We start from the raw sequence: 19,581 nt of genomic DNA, 5'->3' as shown, positions 1-19,581 counted from the left end.
GCATCAATCTATCATTCATACAGCATTTGACAATAATACCACAACTTTTTTAAACCCAGGATTATAAAATAAACACCGCTAATTACAGATAAATGCACATTTCCAAAATGTTTTTTTTGTGTTTTTTTAACCAAACCAGGTTTTCTGATTCAGTCATTTAAAAATATTAAAGCAAACAACACACAAGTGCGAATAATTTATTGTCAAAGAAAATTCATGGTCAGTAAACCCATTGCACAACCCAATGCACTTCGAATGGTTAATGTCCAACATTCTTATATTCATTCTATCACATTTTCCAAAATAAGCAATAATAAATTTAGCTCCCATACAATCACAAGATAATATATTTAAAGTTTGCCATATTTTATACTTGCATCTTATATTTGCAAGTTTTCTTCGGCTAAATTAAAGGCACATGTAAACATGATATAATTAGAGCTTTACAACTAAAACATAGATAATTTTTTTTTCCCCTCTGCAAAAGACAAATACTTAATTTCATTACATTTCATTGCACGTTGCCATCGTCGAAACAAACAATCAAAAACAGCTGTGTATATGTATTCCTATAATATTTGGTTAGGGTCGGGATTAAGTGTGTTAAGTGAATTATTCCTTCCAGGAGAGAAAGTAGAGCTTTCCTTGTCCGTCAGCACAAACCAGTTCAGTGGGTTTTTCTGGATTCACCTCCAACACCAGGACAGGACCTCCACACACAAACATGCCCACCTGGAGGAGGAGAGCGACAGAGAGGAGCACAAATAGCAGAGGAACAAATACATACAAAATGAAACACTGGAACACAGGTTAGGTTTTAGATTAACAGTAGATAAACTTATTTATTCATCCAGTGACTATTTACAGCAGCAGTGTGGTTTTGGTCTCTTTATTTGGGTCACTATCAAAACAAAAACTACAGAATATCACCAGACTTCTCCACAAAGACTGGATTGTACCTGTTTCTTAGTGGTTCTGTCCCACAGCTTCACCGTCTTGTCATAGGAGGCAGAGATGATGCTGCTTTCAGTGAGTCTCAGCACACTGATCCTGTCATTGTGAGCCTGACGATAGAACATCATTAAAAAAAACAAAAGATAAAACAAAAACAAGTTTAAAGGGACGCACAATCATTTCTGATTTTGCATTTATTTCCTTGCTGACTCAAAATCATATCGGAGCTGGTTATTTCAATGAATTGCTGAAATCGTTGGTTGATTTGTAGTTGAATCCAGCAGCTGAGTAAATGTACTTGTCATTTCCCACCACATGTGAAAACGAGCAGTATTCTCTTATGTTGTGTGTTCTGAGTCTCTTACAGGTTTTCTGCTGCTCCAGAATGAATCCTCTGAAATCTGGTTGAACCACATGTTTCCCCTCGTGTCTCCACACACCATGAACTCTGAAAAACAATTCAACATATATATAAACACAGAATTACAATGCTGCCACGTACAGAGGTGGCAGTAGTTCTAGTTACTGTGGTTTTGCTTGAAGTAACTGTAGTAGAGTAGTAATTGTAAAAGCTGCAGTTTGAATTAGAGCTTCAATGATTTCTTGATCAATCTGCAGCAATTTCGACAAACAGATGATAATTTCAGTCATTTCTAAAGCAAAAATACAAAATATTACTTGTATAAAGTTGTAATAGTTTGTACCTCTGTCCATTGTTACAGCTGTTACTAGGCTTTCCCTCTTGTCCTTCCTCTTCTCTACCTCTTCCTCCTCCTCCTCCTCCTCCTCGTTCTTCAGGTTGATCGAGTTGAAAGCTGAGGTGAGTGCCATTTTGGGGTTCATGGTAAACTGAGGACAGAGAGAAAATCATCACGTTCATCCTTTTTTACTTAAAAACAAAGTTGGTGTGAGCTACACTTGGGTTTTGTTTTTAAATGGGGAGATTTTATTATAAAAATGTCTAATACACAAAAATACACCCCTGAAAACCAGAGCAAACTTCTTCATATGGATACTATGATATGTTTGTATTAATCTTACATATTCTGCAGTCTAATCAATGTAATATAATATTTAATATAATAAAATAAAGTTCTTAATCTTAATTGTTGCTCTTCTGATGTGTTCTAATGCCCTTTTCACCACTAAAATAAATTAAAACACCATGAAATACAAGTATTCTTCATGTAAAACAATGATATTGAGGATATGAGACGCAGGTTCGGTAAAACTCACGACAAAGCCAATGCAAACTTTTCGGTCCCCTTCGCCCACCAGCCACATGCTCTTCTCGTCATTACGGATCAAATCCAGAACTCGGGCATTGTAGTACCAGCTGCGAAAAGACAAACACAAAGGAGCTTTGAATTTTATTTTGCCATTTTAAAGCCTTGGAGGTTAAAATTAAAGCTCACGGTGTATAAGAAAGAAATAGAAGCTGTATAAATGACTCCTAACTATAAAATAAATCATAAATCTGTGCAATAAATGAACAATATTTGTCAGGTTCAGCTAATTTACAATTAGTGCGGACGTAATCAGTACATTTTCGCAAAAGAGACATATCAGCAGCCACGATGGATTAAAAATACTGAGGCCAAGAAAAACCTCATCACATTAATATTCTGTGAAATTAAATCTTTACTCGCAAATTCAAAACCAAATCATCATCAGCTTTAATCAACTCATTAGAAGCCTGGATAAAGATTTTGGTCCGTGCGGTACAACAAACCTGTATATTTCGTTACTATCGTCAGTGATGTAAAATATTGTCCCGATGCTGGACACCCCGATCAGGGACGAGCAGAAGAAGAGCTTGACCAGAGGATATTTCACTTTGTACGTGGTCACCTTCACCAGACTGAGGGCGACAGAAACACAGAATAAAGTTAGTTAGGTTCATCAGAAACTAGTCTGACTGGTTTGTTGTTGTTTACCTTCCACTGTCGTGCTGTTGATTCCACACCAGCTTCCACACATCCACAAAACATTTCGAGTAGCTGACGCCAAACTGACCGTGAGGCATGGAGCAGATTGCCGTGATGGTGCTGTCTGAAGCCTGACACAAACAGACACACTGCGTCATTACACAAACACAAATGTATGCATTAGGTATAAATCCCTTTTTCTTGGGCTTTTCCTCACCTGCTTGCGGCAGACCACAGCGTTGTGCTGCCAAATCTCCAGCAAACCGGATGTATAGCCAGCAAGACAAAAATCAGCGTTCTGAGAGAAGCACAGAGCTGTGACGTGGTCCGAGTGTCTGAGAGGACTCTCTGAGCAGGAAACAAAGAACAGAAAGGTGATGACTCCAAAAACAAAACAGCAGCTAATAAACCGCTTGTAATAATTTTCTCTTGATACATGCGACCAGGTGCTCCTTCGCTGACTCGCAAACAAATCTACTCCAACTAACAACAGCACAACAGTCTCCATCTTGATCTCAGACTGTAATGTCTTTCTTAATTAGTCAGAGGCAGAATGCACAGTATTACTTGTTGCCCATGTCCAGCTCCGCAATGAGCAGTCTTCAGAAACAGTGAGGAATTCTGGGACTCCTTGCTTGCGGACGACTCCATGAATGGCACCGCTGTGACCCAGGAAGCTGTTGAAGTGTTGCATCTGTACATAGATGAGGAGGAAGAGGAGAGGAAGAGGAAAGAAGGGGAGGAAAGGAACAACTAAGATGAGATGAGATGAAATTGCCACATAAAATTGCAGATTAATCGTAAACAATAATGGGAGATATGAGCTGATAAAAGATGAGGAAAAGACATGAATGGTACAAACCCGACATGAAATAAAATGACAGAAATATGTTAATAACTTCAGAGCCTTTTATTTTGACCAGCAGACCTGTAGTGGTTTCCAGAGCTGCACTGTTCCGTCATCAGATGCAGTGAAAACAGTCATTTCTTCTGAGTTGACCTCTTTGTTCTTGTCTTAAAACAAAGGCGAGAATTTAGAACAATAGTCAGTTTCAATATAAAACTGAGGCTTGGTGAGTCATTACATTACTCAGATCAACTTACCTGTGTCTGTGAGGAGAGAGCAGTGGTGTATTCGCTGTTTGTGAGCAGAGATGTGGCAGATTTCTATGTTGGTTTCCCAGCTCCACACATGTAGAGCTCCCTCTGCACAGCCGGCGATCACATACTGGCCCTGCACACAGAAATAACACAGAGGTTCATGAGGCTGAATGCTTTATTTGTCATGAGAAAGCCAATAAGAGATTATCAACTATTATTATTAACTCTTTTACTGCACCCAGACACCAGTTTACAGTAAAAGAAGTTGTGTAAGAGAAGATGTGCCTATTTTCTGAGTTAGTCGTATGATTTTCTCACCAGACAGCAGACAGAGGTCAGAGCACTACTCCAGGAGATTTCTCTGAGGCGTTTGCCCGTCTGAAGATCCCACAAACAAAGTCTGCCATCGTTTGACGAGCTGATCTGGAAGAGACCGACGAGGACAAGTTTCAGACGTCACTCGAATAAGGTGGAGGACATGCAGCGCAGGTTTGTTCAGTTACATGTCTTCATGATACGTGCACTCACCACACAGTCTGGAGTCCAAACACAGCCTGTGATCCAGTCTCTGTGAGCGTGAGGGAGAGACTTAGACAGAACAGGAGGTGCTGAGTTCATGTCCCACACCATCAGAGCCTGACAAAGACACAGTAAATATGGGTTCATATCCACCATGATTGTCTCATTACAGTATCTTCTCCTCTGATTTTTATATTTCAAGTTAAAGTTAAGTGATTATTGGTCTGACAAAAAAATAATTGTTGGACAATGTGTTTATCCTTCATTTGAAACACATTGAAATCAAGACTGAACCAGAGGGAGCACAAAGGATCTGTATCATATAAGCAGCATTACATCCCTGCACATAAAATGTATTTTTGGTCATTTTTACCGCATCTTTTCCACCGGAGAGTAACTGTCCACCATCAGGGCTGAAGGCCAGACAGGTGACTCCTCCGCTGTGGCCCCTCAGCAGCACATGAGGCTCAACATGGGAGTCAACGGCCAAATCGCTCAACAGCCACAAAGCAATGGTGAAGTTATCTGATAAAAGTGAAACGGAGAAGAGCAAACAACGGAACATATGATGGTTGAAAACACCGTCTACCTGAGACGTAACATACACATTGATGTAAATCTTCTTTATGGTCATGATCCTTACCTGAAGCTGTAGCCAGGTAAGTAGAGTTTTGAGCCAGTGCCTGGATGTCACCTGGTTGCCCACCAAACATTCCCACCATTTTCAGGCCCCCCATCGTTCCCTCCTCTCCCTCTTCTCTCCTCCAGACTCTCAGACGTTTGTCGCTCCCTCCGGACACCAGCAGCTCGGGTTCGGTCTGCTCTGCGTCCACAGCGACCCACAGCAGGCACAGGATGGACACATCAAGGTCCCTGGACGACCAAATCATCTTACCTAAGGTGAAAATAAAATCATTTGAAGCTTGTGTATCTGTATAACTTTATAGACCATACCTCTATTTATTAACTGTATGTATGGGGTTGAAAAAACATGACACACACCCGAGTCCAGATTGAAGAGTTTGATGCCTTCACCGTGGTAACCCACAGCAGCGTAGTCTCCATTCACAGCCACACACAGCGCAGCGAAAACTGAGTTTACGGTCTTGAGTTTCTTCTGAGGAGGCTCCAGGTCAAACTGTTTAATAATTTGAGGGATATGAAGAGAAATTTGACTATTCAGTATAAAAATAAACCGTTTCAGGTTGCAGACATTAGGTTTTCACCAAATTATGTCTATTTTATATTCAGTTGTTTGTTTACACACACTCCATGACATGATACATTAAACTGAGATTAACTGTGTGACATCAATGTGGGAAGGTAACGGTTTATTATAAAAGAGAAATAAGAGCTTACATTATCACTTTTGAGTGCAGTGACAGAACGTCCGAGTCCTCCTGACCAGAGCTGCAGCTGGAAACGAACCACAAAACTTTAAAGATCTACCTGAAGTCGGGATATTAATCCCATGAAACCAGAAACTACATGATCACAAAAAGACACAGACAGTGATCAATATATCTACAGGGAAAGGAAAGAGAGAAAATGTATTTCAAAATGAGTGACGCTAAGACGTCTGTAGGGCATTGGCAGAGGTATGCATTCTACTGGGAGACATTCAAGTTTCTGAATGTGCTTTAGGACAACAAACACTCGTAAAGGTTTGTAATTGTGAAGCAGTATGACCATACAGTCCTTATTAGCAGTGAAGTAACTATACCATAATGATCCAGGTTCAGAGTGTGGAGGCAGCGATGTCTCACCATGTGATCTGAGCCGCCACTGAGCAGCATGGCTCCTTCATCCAGGAAGGTGAGGACCTCTGTGGCTCCACGGTGAGCCTGGAAACATCCCACACAAGTGGAGGTGGGCACTGACCACACCCTGACCTCTCCGGATATCGAACCAGAGCAGAGCATTGAGGAGGAGGAGGAGAAGGAGACACTGCGTACTGAACGCTGGTGACCACACAGGGACTAGGGACACAAATGGACAGAGAGAGATAGAAATAGCAATTAAGAAAGTCCCCATAAATCTATATGGGGTTATAATTTAGTTTTTTTTGGAGAGTGAGCATCAAGATTACTTTAGCTCCTTCAACAAGTAACATGTGTTTCTGATGTTTCTCCTGACTGTGACTCACAGTTTGAGTTTTATTCTGAAGCCAGTTCCACACAATCACTTTTCCATTCCAGCAACCAGCAGCCAGCAGGCGACCCTCGGGGTCAAAGGTCACACAGTTCATGGGGCTGGGGCTGGGCAGCGCTGCTACCTCATGACATTTAGTGGAGGACCACACCTGATGAGCAGAAAACAACACTGACATGTAAAAATCAAGAAACAGCTGACGGTATAATTTAATAGCAGTAAATTCTACTGCGCATAATTGGACGGCCATTAGCTTCACACAAGTAAACAAAAAAAAACACAACAAAAAAAATAAAATATGATTTGTTTGGGACCAACTTTCAGCATGAAGTCCAGAGACACAGTTGCAAGGTGCCTATGGTCTGCAGAGATATTACTCGCTGTTATCACATTCGTGTGGCCTTTAATAAGAGCAGTCCTGCAAGAAAAGGAAACACAAATCAGTTTATTAAGGTTTCTGGAGAAAAGTCGGAGATCTGTACAGTCTGACATATGTTCCGAATTCTCCCTCCTCTCACCTGCAGCCGTTCTTGATTTCCCAGATCTCTATTCGTCCGTCAAAGGAGGTTGTAGCAAGATGTCCGTCCTTCAGAAAGACGCAGCTCGAGATGCCGTCACAGCTGCTCACCAGTGACTTCACTTTCTGTTCACAGTCAGGAGAAGAAGTAAACCGTGATTTATCTCAGATGTAAAAACCTGACACATTGAATCCTAGAGAAATGGATTGTAGAGCTTGTAAACTAAATGTCAGAGTTAAACGAGCCACTAGCCAAGACTGACGAGATGAAGAACATGCAGGAGGGAGGCAAACAAAAATAGGAAAATTGTGTTCATACCTGTCCCGTCTGTGCGTTGATGAAATGCAGCGTTCCCTGTCCAGTACCGATCACCATCAGCTCTCCATCCGGACTCACATCCAAACAGGTCGGATCAGAGGAGAAGGTCGACACCAGCTCACTGCGGTGAAACACACAAGACCACCGGCAGGTTTCTATATAAGTTTATCACAATCTAATCAAACACGATGTACACACCTCTAGTTCAATATGTTGCAGACAATGCGTTTACCTGGTGTCTTGAACAATCTGATCTTTGTTGTTCTGACACTCAACTACCCTGATCCCTCCTTTTCCCACCATGCCTCGTGCCCAGATGTGAGCAGAGGTCTCTGGAGGCTCGTTGAAGGCTTGCTGGATGAAGAGAGGTGGGCAGGACGAGAGAAGGGAGGCGTGACGCCGCAGGAAACTCCAGCAGTCCTCTAAATGGTCCTGGACGCCGACTGCAAGGTTAAAGAGAAACTTGTATGAGGACTAAAAAACATCTGGCAGGAATGTTTCTGAGTGATGTCCATTTGCAGGCACTTACAGGAGCGAGCAGACTTCTGCTCCTTATCTGCAGGAAAAGTAAAAATTCACAGGATACTATCATTAGGACTTTTTGTTAAATTATCATTTAACCTGCCCTGCCAACAATTTTTAATTCATGAAGTCGTAAACAAGACAACGTGCGAAGGATTAAAAGGAAAGTTACACATTTATCATGTAGGATCTTCATGCATACTCACCGTATGAGCTGTAGGTTTCCAGGAGGCGGTGCAGGAGGCCGTGGCGCACGCAAGCATACAGGAAGTAGTAGCTGGAGAGCAGGGAACGGAGCGCCTCCGGTTGGCCACTTTGAATCTGACCAAAGACACATAGAAGAACCAAGGGGTGAAGTAAAAATATTGAGGCAACTGTACTTATTGTGTAAAATGTCTCAATTCACAATAACAACTTGACTCTGATTTCTCTACAAGCTCTCACAGAACTTAAAATATATCAAATAAACATAGAGAAGAAAAAAGATGAGTGGATTTAAACTCCGGAGACAAAATCCAGTTGTTGTTTTTTAAAGGTTTCAATAGAAACTACATAGGGAGGGTATTCATGGGCTGTTCATGTTGAGCAGTATCTATATGACGACTGGTGACATGAGGTGACTCACCAGGTTGGAAGGCAGGTGCATGAGGGAGTTGGCCTCACAGTGGAGGAAGGTGTTTGCTCCCTGCGGGTCAGCCAGCGTCCAAAGATGAGCTGTGAACAGGAAACAGAGAAAAAAATCTAAACAGGCCACAGTGACTTTATACTTTGTGCATTACAAACAAGCGACGTGTGCTTTACTCTACCTGCCAGCACGAGGTGAGCTCTGGTCCTGTCGCTTTCTGCTGGGAGGAAAAAGTCCTCAAAACTCTGCCGCACCTCCGGGTTCGTTAGAGACAGCAAGTCGTCGGTGTTGTGCCAATGAGACGAACCAATCAAACTGCAGGAAGCCAATCAAATAGATTTATCTCCATGTGGGTTGTTGACTGAAATTTTGACTGAAGGGAAATAGACCCAAATGTGCATCATGCCTCTAACATGCCTCTATAATCTAAAGCACATCACATCACTATAAAACCCCATACCTTCGTAAACCCTGCACTAAACGGGTGAAGGTTGCCATGGGAACGCGTCCTTTGGGCGTCCTGAACAGTTGAAGCATGTCCTGCCATGACACCTGTCTGTCCTGCGAGGACAGGTGATTGCATGTGTTCAGTACAGAGTACAAGTCTCTCTCCCTCAGGCCTGTGGATCAAGACGAGTCACATGTTAAGTCAAAAATTATGAGGAGACAATAGAGGAGAAAAAAAGATATCCATCTTACCGGTCGGGCTGACGGTGAGGACAGCCAGGGTCCAACGCAGTCCCAGCATGCCTCTGTGCTGTGAGCAGAGTCTGTCCAGGTTGTGCTGCACCAACTGACTCAGAGACTCTGGCATGTCCTGCAGGGTCTCTTTCAACTGAGACAAAAACCACAACATCATCATCCACACCTTTGGCATGAAGCTAAATAATTAGCAGGGTGTGTATGTGTGATATACATATATAGCTAATCAGGCCGCAGCTAATTGTTTTTATTGTCAGCGGATAATATTCTTGTTAAAAGGAGTCTGTTGTATTATCTATTAAATAGACTAATTGAAGAAACCAACGTATTCAGTCAGACCTGATCGAAGGAGGCAAAGTTCCTCAGGTCTTCACAGGCCAGGTGCAGGAACAGAGGACTCATCGCTCCTTTCTTCATTATCAGGTTCTGGAGCTGGACAGACAGACAGACAGACAGACAGACAGACAGACAGACAGCGCTTTTTAGGAGAAAATACAAATAATCAAACTGATTAAACAAAAGTACAGGAAAATTACAACAATAAAAAGAACCTGGTTGTTGAACGCAGAGTCACTGAGCTTCTTCCCAAAAGCTTCCAGTCCTTTCTGAATGATCTCCCTCCTGTCCGGCATGGTGAGCTGTCCCAGGGTGAACAGGACAGTGCTTCTCTTCTTGACCAGCGTTTGTAAAAGATCCGCTTTAGGTGTGATGCTTATGATCAAACACACGCCCTGACACGAGAGAGAGAATACGTGTTAGACTACAGCAGAGAAATGATGTAAACATAAACACATACATGTATATCTCACGTGTGGGTTTGTCTTTTTTGACTGACCTGTGGAAGCTGCTGTGGTATCCAGTCAGAGTTGAGCTGACCTCCGCCGTCTTTGATGCCATCCATCCCATCAACCATCAGCACCAGAGGTTTGTTCCGCTTCACGTCGCTCAACGCGGAGTGAAACTCTGACAGCAAGTCTCTGATGAAAGGGATTAATATAGAATCAAACACATGTGAAAGACATTTCTAATGCATTAGAACCACGATGTAGTTTATTAACTAAGTGGAAGACAAGTAAAAATCACTTGTATGAGTGAGGAAGAGGTGATTTCTTCTCAGTGTTCTTCATTCTTCTAAACCACTGAACGAGGCAGCGGAGGAGGTTCTCGACAGAGCGTGCTGATTGGCTGGCATCTGTGGAGTAGGAGATGATGTCACAGACCAGGTTGGACTTGGACTTGTCTCTGGTCCTGAGGGCGTCAGCGAGAGCAGCCTGTGTGAAACAGAGAAACACGGGCAGTTATAGATAGAATCTGTGCAGAGATCAAGTAAACAGATTTTCCCTGGATCCTCTACATGATGTCAACACGTGAACGTCTTTAAGAAGTTTACCATGAAAACAGTTTTGCCCTCTCCAGGTCCTCCGTCCACCACCATCATCCCCCCTTTGGTCTGGACCTGCTCCACCACCTCCACAGCTCGTGACAGCAGCTTCGTTCTGCCAAAGAACTGCCTCTGCAGCGCCCCCTGGTGCACCTCCTGCTCGGTCACATCTGATGCACCCTCGGCCTCCTCAACCTCCTGAAAGTAATAGTGATTATTATCTGACCAAATGTGTGTATTAACAAATTACTCTGAATAAATCACTTCAAATCATTTAATATAAAATATCCATACACCAGGGAAAGGTTTTTTGTAATTTCTTTGTTTTCATAAGGAAACGTTTGATTAATTAAGGGTGCGGTGATGAAATAGACATATTTTAGAGGAACTAACTTCCACAAACTGCTTCACCACAGCCGTCCAGAGGTCGTCGAGCACAGCTTTGCCAAAGTCCTCCAGGTTTTTCAGATACGGCTTCCCTTCCACAACACCCCCCCACTCACACGGGTAACTGAGAGACAAAGACAAGACAAGTCTTTTAAGTCTAAATTAGGCTTTAAATAATGGAGATAAAAGCTTCAACATACACTTTCCAGATTTTTAAATACCTCATTATTAACAGTGACAAAGCAGCACTGCACTTTTACTCTGCCCTGGAAAACCTCAATAAAAATAATGGAAAAATAAAAAAAGACGACTCACTTCTCAGTGACCTTGATGTCACTGGCTCGGATGCTGCTTTTCAAAGAGGCCATTTTAGACTCAGCTTCTTTTGATTCAGGAGCAAAGTCTGATCTCCAGGCCACCGGAACTGATCTGAGACACAAAAAAAAAAGATAAATGAAACTATAAATAGATTTCAAGCACAATGTGATTTAAAGACGTCACAAAGTTACAGCAAAAAGACAAATGTATTTCAACTGTAAAAGGAAGAATTAAAAGAAGTGGTGTTTGTGTGTGAACATGTTACATTTGCTGACTTCATACTTGGTAATGTTCAGATCTCTGAAGTAGCAGAACATTCTCTGGTTCACTGAATCAGGGAAAAGAGCCTGAAACTGACGTATCTCCATCTCTGTGATGGACAGACCCGCCGGGGCCGACGCCAGCTGCACACAGACGAAAAAACTCTTCTTTGTTTTCAACATTTCAAATTCCCACGTTCAAAAATTGCACAAAAATCTGTCTTTAAATTTAAGAGAAATAATATGACATGTATCGTGATAATTAACGATATTTTCTTTTTCTCGATATAATATTTGCCCATATCGTCTAGGCCTAATTCGAATGTAATTTGATCTCATCACATCAGGTCTTACCCAGCTGTACTGTGGCAGGCCAGGGAGGACGGGTTTGGGGGGCACCAGGCCGTACCTCTCCCCCAGGACTCCCACCATCATCTGGCTGCGACACACCTCTGACAGGCACAGCTCGGTGGCTCGGCACGACTCCTCCTCTGTGACGCCCCAGCGCAGCTCCACCTCCTGCAGGTAGAGGCAGTGAACCGCAGCACGACGCCGGAGCTCCGGGAAGACGCTCCGCACCAAGATGTCGCGCTCGGCGTGCATGTCTCTGAAGGTGGAGGAGATGAACACGCGCACGCCTCGCCACCTGACGACAGAGGAAGGAGCTGGTGTTAAGGAAGTGAGGAAAAGGTGCGTTTGTTTCACGTTAGATTTCTTTTATATTTTAAAAAAAAAAGAAAAGAGAGAAGATTGTTTTTTTAATTTGATTGTTATGGATATTTAATGCTGTAGTATACTACAGTTCTAAGGACAAGTTTTACTTTTTACCTTAACTTGGGGCTGGCTGGAATTGAGACAACACTGTTTGTGGTCTGAGGGTCTTTAGCTCCCTCTGGTGGTGGGACATTGTAAAGTTTGTCCAAATGCTCCACATGGTCCATCAGCCTAGAAGATCCTCGTTCTGCCACAAACCTGGAAACACGACGACAGAAAGAGTTCATGAAATGAGCTTATTTACTCTCTTTAGAGTTGTATGATGTTCACAATCTCTTACTTTGTACAACATTATGACTAAATTTACATTTTCTTGGTCGAAGGTTTTAGGTGAGCATGAGCGCGGGAAACCGTTAGACTGACACTGGACTGGTGACGGAGGAAAACTACCGCAGGGCAGAGATTCCAGTTTGTGTCTAAATGAATGCTCTAAAAAGACTTTGGGATGTAAATAAGATATTTTACCTCAGCATTTGCTCACTGAAGCCCGACAAAATCACATGGTTTCTGTCGGTGGGGGGTTTTGTGTACCTGTAACAAATCAACACAACAGCAGATTAGAAACAGGAAACAAAAACCTTCCTCTATTGTACAATTGTGCGTTACGAAAACAAACCTGTATGCTAATAAATACAAAGGATCACCAACCTTTGTTGGCGTCCTAATACTGTGAGATGACGGCTTTATACCAGAAAAATTACCCCTCTAAGTTGATTTGCACCATGAGGGCTTTGTTGTTTACGTCCTTCCTGTAGTTATTGATGGTGTATTCAAGAGGGGGATTGGAGTAGTCAAGCAGTACGATGATGTTGTCAATCTAAGATATAAAAAAAAAAAAGCATATGAGCACTCTGATCTCAAAGATGCTGAATAAGTCTCTAAAGGAAAATATTGATTATAAATAAAATAAAATAACCCTGAAACCATAAAAGGTAAGAACAAATGATACACTATCAAAATAAAATACATTCGTACATATAAACTGACCTTGTTTGTCTTGTTAAGTACTTTGGAGAGGTAGTTATTGTCCCTTTCATTGTATGATATCATCTTACTTGACTGAAGAAGAGAAGCATTCATTAATACAGACAACAGCATGAGTGAGCAGGAATCGTATTCAATGCATTTTAGTCTTCAGACTTTTCAAACTTTCTAAGGCTGTGAATAAAGAAAATCCCGACCTTTACTTGCTTCATGACACTTCTGACATTTTCCAAAAGGACGTCAGACGTCAGTTTTGCTTCTTCACCGTGGCCATCAACTAAGTGAAGCTGGCCGTCCTCTGCGCTGCTGCAGATCATCAGTGAGAGCAACGTCGCCACCTCCATCAGCTTTAAAACCCGGGAGAGGTCAAACATTTCATTCCCTACTTCCTTTGTGTTATGACTTCCTTTGTGTAATTGCTTATCTGAAATAAAATATTACATACAGAAGGACTGAGCTTGTCATCATTCTCCTCCTTCTTCTTCTTCCTCCTCCTCGAGCTTGAGGCGTCTTCTTCCTCCTCATCGCTTTCTTGCTCGGATTCTGGTGGGAGACAGAAGTCCTGTTTCTGTTCCGTGGTCCGACTAGTTGAGATGTCTGTGACGAGGAAAACAGCGGTCCGTCCCGGAAGTGGTGGAACATTGTAACGGCAGGAGATCTGAACCGCCGTCTCCAGAGCTTTGCGGTAACGCTGCAGCAGAGCAACGGTGAACAGCCTCTGACTGGATGCACAGACAAAGAAGAAGCTGCATTATATCACTGAGTACACGTCCTTTTAATTCATGCAGTTGTCCTTTTGTGCATTTTCTAACAACGTTGGACTGTTTTAACTCTCAATCACATAATACTGAAGAAATCTGTGTCAAAAATTTAAGAAATCAAGACAAAACTCCAGCAAATGAAAAAACAAGAGTGAGTATCGAGTTAATTATTGACTGTAGTGGTATAGATAATGGATGGATGGATATTTTCATACTTGGCCTTGAGAAGCTGGGCTTTCTTCAGTTTGTACTTTCGACAGATAAACGGCACGCCGAGCGTCATCTTCACCCTTTTCTTGTCGGTCGTCTCCCAGTCCAAACGCTTGGTACGCTTGCACTTGGGAAACTTCTTCAGGATTGCCTTCAGGATCTCCTGTGCTGAGGGAACCGCTTGCTCGGATGTGGAAGCTAAAGAACAAAGAGGTAAAGAGGAGTTAGAGTGAAGAGTATGTCCTTGAAGTACATGTACACGTCTACATGAGTAAAGGAACTGAGTATTTCATCAACCTCTGCCTTTATTACTATTTTAAAAAATAGCAACCCAGCTGAGTAGCTTGTATTTTTTTTAATATAACTATCAGACAAGAGTTTTATAGCCACTTGATGATGTATCTCACCCAAAGTGTTAAGCTCCATGATGACTTTGTAGGCAGCGAGGAATCTGAAAGGAAACTGTCGGCTCTGAATGACGGCTTTCTGCAAGTACATGAAAAACACATAATTACCGAGAACTTAATGAACTCTCAGCTGGTCAGAGTTGTAGTATTATTTTTTTACGTAAAGATTTACCGCATGTTTCACCACAGAGCGTCTGTCTCACCTTGTTGGTCAGTTTGCTGAGGATCTTCTTGTGATGAGCTTCGCTGATGCCCTGAGTGATCATGTTCCTCAGGTTCCTCAACATGGCCATGAACGGAAGAGACTTGTTATCTGTGCAGAAAAAGACGTCATTCATCATCATGTTGGGTGTGTGATTTCCAAATGCATCTTTGGAAAAGTATTCACTGGCTCTGGGGAACTTGTAGCGATAAGAAAACTGAACTGGCCAGAAAGCTTGTGTGATGCCAAGCTGGAAGTAAATATTTTCCGAACCTATGAGTTTCTCCCAGGTGGCGGCCTTGTTGCCCTCTGCACCGAGCAGTCGTTCCCAAGTCTCCGGCTCTTTGAGCTTCATTCGCTTCCCGGCTTGCTCCCTCTCCCACACACCCTTCATTCCACTGTGGGTGAAGGCCTTCAGGTCAGCAGGATACCTGCCACACACACAAGAGCGTCACATTTCGAAATGGCAGGAGATGACCCAGGTTTCTCACCTCTCGGGTGTCATGTACATAGCTCCTGCTCTGAGATCCAAACTAGACCTTTTTCTCCTGCATCTCAGTTTTCCACTTTTCTACTGTGTAAATAACGAATGACAAAAATGCTGAATGACACCATTGTCTCAGTTTCCGTAAAGATGGAGATGCAAGAGCTAAAACAATTATATCTGTTTATTTATAGATCATAGATGGGAGGTTAAATTAAAATGTGTTGAAAATGTTAAAATCAACAAAGCTTCTTCCTTTTATTTCCAGACAACTTTATTGATTGAAGGCTACCAGGATGTGAAGAGTGTCTCACTTTTTTCCCAGAATGGCCATGACGTGTTTGGCCGGTTCTTTGATGTGAAGCCTCTTTATCATCTTCTTCACAGTGAACTCACTCTGCTTTTTATCCACCACCTTTTTCTCCATCATCAGCTGTAAACACAAACACAAACCAGTTCAAACACATCACAGCCCCTGCAGCAATAAACTTTCCCCGATGGAAACGCATGTTGACTCACAAACTTCTTCAGGATAGATTGGTCTGTTCTGAGCGTGTCTGCCCACCGTTTCAGCTGCGCCTCAGTCGGTTTCTGGTGAATCAACAGAACAAAACGGAGGGATTAAGAGATTATCTTTGAATTATTTTAGAGAAAAGACAGAACTGACGTATTATATATAAAGAAACAGCCTCCACCACCATGATGAAGACAGAGGAAAACATTTTGTGAACAAAGCCTGGTGATATATGTAGATAAATGGAGAGCAGAGTGAATGTTCCAGTACCTTTACTTTGCGATTTTTGGGGCTGCGTTTACAGCGGTGTTTGCGTGTGTTATATTTCGCCAGCTGATACTCGCTGAACTGCTTGAACTTGTCAGCCATGGCTTTCTTCAGACACATCGGCAGGGAGTGGCTGAAGCACTGGAAACACAGTCGTAGAGTTTAGACAGAACTGTTGCAACAGGATTCCACCGCCCTGAGGACGCTCACTAATGCTTACTGTGCTATAGATCCTGACGACTTCCAGCCAATCAGAGGGCAGCTGCACAGCGGCACAGAAGTATCTGCGGACATGAGGCTTGGTGGAGGGCTGATTGGCAGCCAGAGCCAATATGAAGTTTGTTGTGATGCGAATGTTCAGCTCCTGTCGAGCATAAACTGCCACCTGGAAGAGAAAAAGGAGAACAGTCATATTTGAATACAACAATATAAAATATTCATAATTGTAATGTTAAGACATGTAAAGTGTACACACCTTCAGAAGAAACTCAGGGTCGTGGACAGAAATGTCCTTTGCCAGGCTTGTGATTTTGGTCCAAACACTGTCCTCTGAGTCCCAGTTGTCCTGACCCGGAGGTGTGCTCTTACTGACCAGGGAGCAACACACTGCATTCAGCAGGAGATACTGAGCAACAGACAGAACAACACAGAAGCGTGATTATATAATAAAAACAAGCACATTTTAATATGGCTTGGTGTCACTGGTGCAGACAACTGCTGAAGAAAAGGAGAGTATTTCTATGTCAGACTGTTACAAATGTAAAATAGCTTCTTCTACCTTTTTGTCCTCCAGCTCCTCAATATTTTCATTTCCTCCATCAAACACAGGAAACTCCTCCTGTGCGATGGCAACAGACGGTTCGATTTCCTCGTTGACCAAGTCTGTTTCCAGGAAAGATAACTCCATAGTGGAGCAAACATAATCCTCCTCCTCCTCCTCTTCAGAACTAATATCATCTTCTTCAGACTGCTGCTGATGCATGAGAATACACATTAGAACAGTAATACTAAGAAATGGGATGTATCATAAATGGTCTTTGTCAGGTATTTCAAATAAGTTTGTATCAACAACCACGGTAAGACGAGACAAATGAAGAATATTTCATGTACCACACATATTCCTTCAAAACTAGTTGGCATCTCTTCAGATATTTCCTCTCTGCCAACGTCTCCTCCGACATCCCTCTTCTGTTGTTCGCCCAGACCGTGATGCAGGAATGATGGAGGCTGAGCGAAGCGGTTGAGCAGAGCACCGCTGGGCACGGACGTGGGCAGCAGCGAGTCATCAGAGATGGAGGAGGTCAAAGAAAAGGAGAAACGAGGTGAATCGCTAGTTAGGAGCCTGTTCTGGGTGCTGAGGAGGGAAGAGGTGATGGAGGGCACGAGGGAAGATGAGGAGAGGAGGGAGGATGACGTGGAGGAGAGACTGGAGGGCTGGAGAGAGGCGAGGGAGGAGAGCTGGGGCATCTGCAGGGAGCTCTGAGCTAAGATCTTATTATCCAGACTCAGAGGAGCGTAGTTGGAGGACAGACTTCTTCCACATGTGGCCTGCTGCTGCTCCTCTTGAGCCACGTTTACCGCCTGCAAAGTGAGGGCCCTCATCTCTGCAGAGAAACACAGCGATCAGAAGGTCAAAGGCTGCAGCGGGTTCGAGCCTCTCCCATCAATCACAAAACCCGAACAATCCAAGGCAGGACGAGGTCCTTAGATAAGCAGCTCTGCAGCATTCCTTCAACTGTTTGACTAAGCATTGTGCTACTGTAGATGAGGGAGTGTCGCTCTCCATAAAAAGAGACCAAAGTCTGGAAACAGTCAGAAAACATGTTCTGCGTTGTTTCATTAGACACCAGCAGCAGCATAATGCATGAAGTATATGCAAAAGTGACTAAAATACTATGAAATTCCACAGACAGTGGAAAAACAAATCAGCAAAGAATTCAACAACAAGAAATGCTTATTTCACACCATAAACTCAACTAAATGTTGGAACTGCAACAGCAAATCGAATAAAATAAAAATTACACCAAACAACTGATTGTTTTAAATCATTTTTCAAGCAACGTTCAGCTTCACAAGTATTAAAGCATTATAAGTACTTAGGTACACGTCATGATCAGAGAGAGTTTAATTACTTACTATTTAATCAAGTTTTCCCTCAAACGACTGGACGATTGAAACTGTTCATTCTTAGTTGCAGCCTTAACAAATAAAAAATACCTACACCAACTCCACATTTGTCTTAAGTCTGCATCTCTGCATGTGTGGCAGCTGTTTCATTTGAGCGTCTGGTGAATTTGAAATGTCGTTGGTGGTTTAAAGAAAGGAACACATCCGCTCATTTTATTTTAACACATAATTATAAATGTCACATAACTATAAATGGATAAAAAAACCCTCCTAACTTGTGTTGGTTTTATCGCTTTATTTGATTGTTTTTATTATTTCATTACTTGTAACCAGGCGTGAAATAAATAAAGTTTATTATTATTGCTATAGTCAAATAAAATTAAATAAAAATCTCGTTTTTTCACATAAATATTCTATATATACATCTATATATGTATGTATAAAGCAAATGTTATGTTGCTTTAGTTTTTGATATTTTCTTCAATAGTAAAGTTTTTAAGCTGGTCTGGATTAGTTTCCTTCACGTGAGTTCATATATTATTTTCTTTTTTTTTACCCAAATTGGCAACTTATGCTGTAACGAGCATAAAATACAGACCACAGAGCAACAAACACCATGTAAACATTAACAAACACAACAAACCAACGACAGACACAACACAATGACTGTGTCACATCATCTCTTCACTTCAGCCTGAGTCAACCTGAGACTCCGACAGTTCACGAGTCACGTCGCTGCTCGTTGTGATGACTCACGGTTTATAACGGAAGCGCGAACAAACACTCACCGCGCAACGTTTCCGCAGAATCTCCTCCTCAGGCTCCGGACACGCGTGTGACTCCCGCAGTGTGAAGTGCGGGGTTAGCATCGGTGTGGGGCTAATGAAGCTAACGACGCTCACTGTGTTTCCGCATTCAGCTGCTCGGCCCCACCTCCGCGGGATTTGGAGGGCGCTGATTGGTCAGTTTGTTGTGTACTTTTTTACCGTAATAACCCGCGAGCAGGCGCCAACCCTCAACGGTCGCTGGCGTTATTCTTTATTTTTATTTATTATAATGCAACAAAAAGAGGGAAATCACAATTTCACTGGTTCCTACTAAATGTTTGGTCATTTGAAACTGTCACATTTTCAAAGACAAATACCCAGAACGATCAGGACTGTAGTT

At 42.5% G+C, this 19,581-nt stretch overlaps 1 protein-coding gene across 2 annotated transcripts; it reads right to left on the bottom strand.

Annotated features, from left to right (window-relative positions):
• Positions 1 to 183: 183 nt before the first annotated feature.
• On the bottom strand, positions 184 to 19,343 carry tep1 (telomerase-associated protein 1). 2 transcript variants are annotated; one of them, XM_069511649.1, is made up of 56 exons: positions 19,203 to 19,343; positions 17,398 to 17,891; positions 17,066 to 17,260; positions 16,763 to 16,912; positions 16,508 to 16,672; positions 16,291 to 16,428; positions 16,026 to 16,097; positions 15,821 to 15,939; positions 15,296 to 15,453; positions 15,024 to 15,133; positions 14,821 to 14,899; positions 14,419 to 14,611; positions 13,888 to 14,164; positions 13,640 to 13,789; positions 13,446 to 13,517; positions 13,160 to 13,275; positions 12,924 to 12,989; positions 12,513 to 12,656; positions 12,039 to 12,330; positions 11,707 to 11,828; positions 11,422 to 11,535; positions 11,113 to 11,230; positions 10,729 to 10,917; positions 10,422 to 10,609; positions 10,174 to 10,315; positions 9,890 to 10,069; positions 9,678 to 9,770; positions 9,336 to 9,471; positions 9,097 to 9,256; positions 8,818 to 8,951; positions 8,637 to 8,725; positions 8,218 to 8,332; positions 8,019 to 8,045; positions 7,722 to 7,932; positions 7,490 to 7,610; positions 7,172 to 7,296; positions 6,972 to 7,071; positions 6,649 to 6,804; positions 6,269 to 6,481; positions 5,862 to 5,918; positions 5,505 to 5,640; positions 5,146 to 5,397; positions 4,876 to 5,027; positions 4,512 to 4,619; positions 4,302 to 4,406; positions 3,987 to 4,116; positions 3,811 to 3,896; positions 3,450 to 3,576; positions 3,100 to 3,230; positions 2,892 to 3,013; positions 2,687 to 2,815; positions 2,191 to 2,290; positions 1,659 to 1,803; positions 1,320 to 1,402; positions 960 to 1,064; positions 184 to 732 (listed from the first exon to the last, which is right to left on the bottom strand). In XM_069511649.1, exons 2-56 carry the CDS (start codon positions 17,887 to 17,889, stop codon positions 613 to 615), a joined length of 7,809 nt encoding a protein of 2,602 aa, XP_069367750.1. In that variant the 5' UTR covers positions 17,890 to 17,891; positions 19,203 to 19,343; the 3' UTR covers positions 184 to 612. The 2 variants fall into 2 exon arrangements, with proteins under 2 accessions (XP_069367750.1, XP_069367751.1); XM_069511650.1 differs by having other exon boundaries at positions 17,066 to 17,257.
• Positions 19,344 to 19,581: the final 238 nt, after the last annotated feature.

This window comes from Paralichthys olivaceus, chromosome 16, assembly GCF_024713975.1.
Source record: "Paralichthys olivaceus isolate ysfri-2021 chromosome 16, ASM2471397v2, whole genome shotgun sequence".
Classification (NCBI taxonomy): Eukaryota; Metazoa; Chordata; class Actinopteri; order Pleuronectiformes; family Paralichthyidae; genus Paralichthys; species Paralichthys olivaceus.
Note: the sequence above shows the minus strand (reverse complement) of the source record. Positions and strands in the feature narration are given on the sequence as shown.